Source organism: Lepidothrix coronata, unplaced genomic scaffold (genome assembly GCF_001604755.1).
Source record: "Lepidothrix coronata isolate B3197 unplaced genomic scaffold, Lepidothrix_coronata-1.0 Scaffold99, whole genome shotgun sequence".
Taxonomy (NCBI): Eukaryota; Metazoa; Chordata; class Aves; order Passeriformes; family Pipridae; genus Lepidothrix; species Lepidothrix coronata.
In genome coordinates this window covers 22,147-29,197 of record NW_016690279.1, presented here as the reverse complement: position 1 = coordinate 29,197, position 7,051 = coordinate 22,147, and the positions used below count along the sequence as shown (strand labels likewise).

Sequence of the window (7,051 nt, the reverse complement as noted above, 5' to 3'; positions counted from 1 at the left end):
AAAACAAATCAAAAGCAAAACATCATCTCCCTGGTGGTGGCATGAATACTCTGCTAATCCTCACACTGGAATTTTGGCACACACCTCTTACTGCTCTGGTTTTCAGAAACAATTTTGACCTTAGGTGGGTACAGTCACACATATTTACTGACTTGGCTCAGTCCAGGTGTCCTTTCTGTGCCTTGATTCTAAAAGCCTTGATTCTTTCCCCCTGACTATGCTGGAAAGCAGCAGTGCTGCCATGCTCTTGTAGCTACAGTGATGTATGCTTTCTATTTATTCAAATATGAAATTAAAAGAAGTTTCCATGGGAAACTCATTCAAGACGAGGATGCCTTGAGAACAAACATTAAGAAACGGAAAAGATACTACTACTATGGACTTTTCTTTACATTTACAAGAAGAAAAGTTACCTCTTAAAATCTGGTAAAGAAAAACTTTGACATGATCCGAGCTGAGTGGCTGAGGAGAGACGATAATCTTATGGAGGTCACTCTGCATCAACTCAGTGACAACATATCTTCAGTCATTGGTCAAGGAAAAGCAGAACATCCGGCACAGAAGCTCCTGAAACATTTACTAACTCCTACTTATTTGAGCTCTTACAGGTCAGAACTATTGAGTTAAAGAGAATAAAAGCTGCTCCAGAGGTCAAGCCTCCAAACTGTTACAAGAACGAAAATAAAAAAGGAGTTGTGGAAGAAAACAGATTAGTCAGTCACAGTGTTTGCATTAAGGTGGTTGTACAAAGTTATTCCAAAGCCAAACTACAGCTCAGAAAACAGAACAAAAGAAGTTTATATAATTAATGGCATCTGGAAACCTTTAAATTTTTCCTTAAGGTTGGTAAGCCACAAATTCCACACAACTGCAGGAGCATCCTCACAGTGGACACAGTTCCAGCAGCCCAAGGAGCAGGTGCCAGTCCTCATCCAAAGCACCTTCAGGAGGGTCCCAGGCAGGAATGTGGAGTTTTGAAAATCCACCCCCTTCCCTACATGTACCCAGTGCCCACCCTGTCACTGCCCAAGCATTGTACACACCTGCCCACAAATCCCAACCAGAACTGCTTGGAGTTGTAACAGAAATCATCACAACAAATACTGGGGCACTACATGCATTAATTAAAATAACTCCTGCTTTAAAAGCTTAGTTCAGCAGTCATATTTCAAACAAGAGTCCCTGATATTATTACATTTGTGGCTGAAGGAGGTAAAGTGTTAAACTCTACAACAAGGTATCAAATTTTCTTTCATTTCTACCTAGTCAATGTTCTACTTCCATCTGTTGCTCTGCCAACCCTCTCCAGCCAAATCCCCATTGGCCAAACAGTTCAGCTGCCATCAGCACACCACACAAAAATTCATTTTATAAATTAAATATTGCCAACTTTTTGAGGGAGAAAAAATTAAAATTGCGTTCATAAAGAATTCATAAAGAAAAAAACCATCCCTGCAGCGCCATAATTTGTAATCCTCTAATTTTTCTTTTCCTGTAGCAAAGACCCTCTTAAATATTTATACCAGGCTTTTAAAATTCGGGGTTTACCTTACAGCTGCAACAAATCCTTACATTCAATTTAATGCAAAATATTTTAAAAAACCCAAAAGCATTACTCTGCACTTTATTACGATAAGATTTTTGTTTTGCCACGCCACAAATCCTCCTAAACCTCAATCCCAAGCATAATGTCTCCCAGATGTCTCAACTAGTTGCCATGCCAACTAAAGCAGCTTAAATTAAATGAGGGCCTGAAATGGCACCTGCACCACTCCAGGTCTGGGGCGCATTAAATAAAGCCCTTGACAGGGCTCCGAGGTGCCATTAACCCCAGAGCAGCGACCTGATTATTGTCTGGGGATAATTTGATGAGGGCTCTGAGGAGCTGCCTGAGCAGCGCCCGCGGATGTTCTGCTGTGACAACGGGGCCAGGGCTTCACCCAGCCCCTGCTGCAGCACAAACCCCCAACCCTGGTGGGGCTCCAGCCCCTGCTGCAGCACAAACCCCCAACCCTGGTGGGGCTCCAGCCCCTGCTGCAGCACAAACCCCCAGCCCCAGTGGGGCTCCAGCCCCTGCTCCCACAGGTACCTGCGCTCAGCCCACCCACCCAACACCAGCGCTGGGTGGCCCCTGGAGCTGGGACACACGGGTGTCACTGCCAGGGAAAGATTGCTCCTGACAGCAGTAATTAGTTAAGTGGCTGCATAAAATTAGAACTACAAATGTACCGGTTTGCTTCAGAGTGATTATCAAAGCAAATGCACGGCACAAAAGGACTTCACCTGCTCTGCTGGCTGGGACCTGCTGAGTTGGTAAATGTTACAAAGCCACAGAACCATTCTGGAAAGGGATGAAGTGCCCTCGGTGATGGGATGCTCCCTGCATGGCTTGGACCCTTCTTTGTTCCACCTCTGCACACCTCAGAACTCAATTCTCCAGCCTCACAAACTAACCCTGCTCAGCTGGTCTGTGCTGGAGCAGGGGAACCTCCCCAGGCTGAGCAGTGCTGTCCCTGTCCCTGTCCCTGTCCCTGTCCCTGTCCCTGTCACTGCCTGGAGGAACCAAACCCTCCCTGTTCCTCTCTGCCCTCCTCCACCCTACAAATATGAGGGATTTACTTCCTAATCCATCAGAAAATAGTTCTTTCACCTCTTCACGAGATCAATGGGCAGGAATTGCTGCACATCTTTGCTTTTACTGGTATTAAAATCTTTTCCAGTCAGTCTAACAGACTGATAAAAGGGGTGTCTTTTCAGCTGCTTCTGATACTCCCTTTATTGGGAAAAGTTTTCCAAAAGTTACTATAGAAAGTTTGAATAACATCCATGGATCTGCAGTTGCTAAATTCAGTATTACAATCTGTGGAAGACTTTGTAATTGGAAAAAAGAGCTATAAATCACAGAATCATTTAGGGTGGGAAAGACCTTTAAGATCAGAGTCCAACCATAAACCTACTGCTGCCAAGCCAGTTCAGTCAAGAACTAACAGTTATGTTCAGTGTAATGAAAGAATTTTTAGATGCTCAAGAAAAATTCAACAGTCACAATGCACCTTTATATCTGATGTGTTTAAAGCTGGGTGAGCCCACCTGGGAAACAGGTGGATGACAGAACCAAAATACTGGCCAGGTTTGGATACCAGGGATTGCACTCCTGCTCCACCAAGGCAAACTGATGATTGCAGGGACAAGCCCTGAACTTCAGCTTAATGACAAACTTAAAAATGAACATGAAAAACCGTAAAATTCACTAACAATCACTTTTTCATGTATTTTCTCAAGACAGACACACAGAATAATATATGGTCTCTTATGTATTCATTTTTGCCCTAGGTGATATTGGCAAAAATATCAATACCCTGTAAGATTCTAAATGCTCACAAACATTTTCAATCTAAAATCTCATTAAATATTTAAATTATATCTCAAACTAAGAGTTTGTAAAGAATTTTCACTCTAAAACAAAAATTTCACTAGATTAAACTTCCTTTATTCATCACCAGTTTCCTAAGACATCTTTTACTTTATCATTAAAGTTTTAAGTCAGTTTTATAATTAGTTCTCTTTAAAAAACACACTTTGTAATTCCTGCTGGTACCTGTGAGACGCTGAATAATTTAAAGGAACTCTACCAGCTCATTTGCAACACATCATTCATATCATTTTAGTCATTCTTTTATTATATTTTTTTGCCCCAGAAAGGACACTACAACTCCTTAGAAAGAAGAAAGGAAATCCCGTAGTACCAACTCCAGCTCTTTACACTTTTATCACTGTTCAATATATCGTGCTGTAGAAATGGAATGTCCCCACGACACCTTCAGGAACTCTTCTGGTGGATCAACAAAGGAAGTTTTTACAGCTACACCCTCAAACATGGAACATCATTACCTGATTTCCTTCAAACCAGTCTGAAGTAAGTTCTCCTTATAGTACAGTAAGCAGGCAATTAAAATTGTGCTGTAAATCAAAACATCTATTGATTCATTCTTTTAAGGAATTCAGGGGTCATTAGTACACTTAGTGCAACTATTTCAAAAGAAAGGAGAAAGAAGACTGCACAAAGCAAATAGTCTTCTATTACCAACATCAGAGTTGAGAAATCAAACCTAATATAAAAAAAGGACAGTCTCATAAAATACTAGTCAGAATGACTTAAAATCAGTTAGCCATGAAGGAAACTAACATTTTGCTTTTATATTCGAAACCTGGCAGTAGCTAAGCTCACAAAAATAAGCTTATCCCAGTTAAATATTCTTGATTGTACAATTACACAGAAGGAGTAATCCTTAACCTAGATCTGATTTATAACTCATATGACTTGTTCTAAATGAGGGCATTGAACTAGTGCACATAACCAAACTCCAGTTTTTGAACACTACTTATGTGCTCTTCACGTGAAAGAAATATCAAAGAAAAATTTAAAAGCTTTATCTAAATTCATATGAAAAAGCCCCTGTACAGCACAGCAATACTTTCAACCAATTGATGTGTTTCTCCACCAGTAAATCATGCTGTACTTTGGTTAAAATCATCAGGTTGATTATACCTACTTTCTTCACCAATCAATTCAAGGTATTATATAAATAGATCAAACCATATTTCACAAAGTTCAGGTTATCTAAAAATAATGACAATTTCCCACCCATTAATTTTAAAGTAGGTCATACAAAAAAGGAGGTAAGACCCACAAGTAATTAAAACCAACATGCCCAAGTCTAACCACGGGAGTAGGAGAGAACTTCTCTTCCCACCAGAGTCAGAGCCCACCCAGCTCAAGCACTCGCTTTTCAGTATTTTAGAAAGCAGAAATTCCCAACCCCACAAATAGAAAACAACCCAAAGTTTGAAAAAGGAAAAAAACCAAACCAAAACGTGACATTCCCGTGTCAAGCTTTTTACCCAAATTCAGTGTTGGAATACAGTTCCCCACAGGCAGCAGGTCCATGTGCACAGGGACACGTCACACAGCACAAACAGCTCTGGGAGAGCTTTCCTTGGCCAGGGCAGGGGCTGACCCAGGAGAGCCACAGCCCTGCTGGTCCAGGAAACCTCTCTGAAAAGTCCTGGTTCCAAAGCCTGGGGAGGTGGGGCTCTCTGAAAACACCACAAAGTATTTTTAGGCACTAATAACTGAGAGGAGGTTAATTACTGGATATCGTTCTCAGAAAAACATTTGGGGGGAATCCCCATTGGGAGCAGCAGGAGCTGCTGTAAATCCCACAGTCCCTGCACGGACTGGCTCCTCCAGAGTCAAAGCTTTGGGTTCAGCCCTGCACCATTTCACCTCCAAAATCAACAGCAACTCAGAGTTCTGCACCATACAGGTTCACCTCTTCACACAAACCTGTTCAGGTACAGGCTCAGGGGTGTTGTAGTTCCACTCCACAGGTTCCACCAACCCCTGGCAGTTTCTGAGCTAATGAAAATCACACATACCTCAATAAGATGCTCTATTTTTATATTTAGGATACATTTCTTCAAAATAGTCAATGTGTGGAGGCTGGAGGATGTCGAGGGCAGAGAGTACCTAGGAAACACCACACAAGGTCAAGGCCTATTCCAGTCAAAATAAATCCCTTTCAAAAAGACAGTCAGACTGCACCTTCCTTACATGACTTTGCTTTATTCTGCCCCACAGACAGACCAACGTTCTGTCTCACCAGGTATGAGAGAGCAATAAACAACACAGGGCAGAGGGCGATGGAGTATAAAAAAGCTCAGCACTGAAAGTGTGCCCAGCTGGCACAGCTCTGGGCAGCCTGACTGCTATCTAAGGCCTGAAATAAGACTGGGCAGAATTGTATTCACTGTCCATTTGCAAACATTTTGGAAGGGCAATTATGAATATCCTTCGATTCTTTATAATTTCATTTTTATAGTAACAGTAACATCTGAGTTTCCAGAAAAGCTGATAACTGTAAAATTAGAGAGCTCTTAAAGCATTTTAGATACTCTGCAACTTAAAAGAAAACACATTTCAGTTACAGAGAGCTCCATTTTACATTCAGGTTTTATCAAAGATTTCAAAATTACTTTGAATTTACTTACATTGTCATGCTTAAAAAAACACAACATCTTCAACTCCCGGAAGACCCTTTTACAAGAGACCAAATTTTGGAAGACGTTGGGCATCTTTTTGAGTGCAACTCTCTTTCCATCCCGTGGATCTGTTACTGACCTACAGAATAAAAGATTTAGAACATCACATACTCCTGCTAGACAATTTTTCTAAATAAGAAAAGAATATTTTAGAGTTCTTGGCATTCTCAACTCAGACAGGGAGTCAAAACAGGGTGAAGACAAGTTTAGAGAAAAAAGCATTAATCCAAGGGCATTAAGCACTGTCCCCAGAGCCTGTGTGCCACCACTGGGATCCCTCACCCCCCAGCCACCTCAGAGGCTCTCCAGTGGTCACACACCAGTGTCCATTGCTTTATTCTTCCTCTCCTACGAGGGAAAAACACGTAACAATCCCGTTCTGACAGAACATTGGCAAGTGTAAGACTAGTTATCACCAAATCACCTCACATCTAGAGAAGCAACAGCACATGGTATCTAAGTTTTCACACATGTAAAACAGGTGTAATACTGGTCTTTCTCCCACAGAACTTATGGGATGCAAGTATAGTAGCTCAGAAATTATAAGGTGCTTTGCACATGGCAAGTATTTTAATTTAAAATAATTAGATTCTGAAAATAGAATTTTATAATAAGAACCATAAAACTAGAGCAAGGAGATCATGGTGCCTCAATTCCCAATCCCAGTTTTTAAGGTGAGCTTCTCAAACCTCACTACAGAACAAGGTATATGCATATTTTTACTGGGATGACCAAAATAACTTTAATCTCAGTGCAATGCTGAACCCACAGAAGAATCTACACCCAGCTGTGTATCCCAATGACTACACTGTCCTCAAAAAGTTCCTGGCTTTTCTCTCTCTCATGCAATTCCTCTACAGTGGACATCCAAGGCAGCTTCTTCTGTCTCACATCCGTTTTGTCTTAAATATCTTAGTAAAAAATGAGACTGGAGTGTTCAACTAGTCCC

At 41.3% G+C, this 7,051-nt stretch overlaps 1 protein-coding gene across 3 annotated transcripts in view; it reads right to left on the bottom strand.

The window, feature by feature from the left end:
- Nucleotides 1-7,051, bottom strand: part of NLK (nemo like kinase) — a 38,460-nt gene that overhangs the window by 9,420 nt on the left and 21,989 nt on the right. For all 3 annotated transcript variants that reach the window (XM_017822707.1, XM_017822705.1, XM_017822706.1), the window contains 3 exons: nt 6,052-6,181; nt 5,475-5,530; nt 414-520 (listed from right to left, as the gene is read on the bottom strand). In XM_017822707.1, coding sequence (XP_017678196.1) covers nt 414-520; nt 5,475-5,530; nt 6,052-6,181 — 293 coding nt within the window. The remainder of the gene's footprint in view (nt 1-413; nt 521-5,474; nt 5,531-6,051; nt 6,182-7,051) is intronic.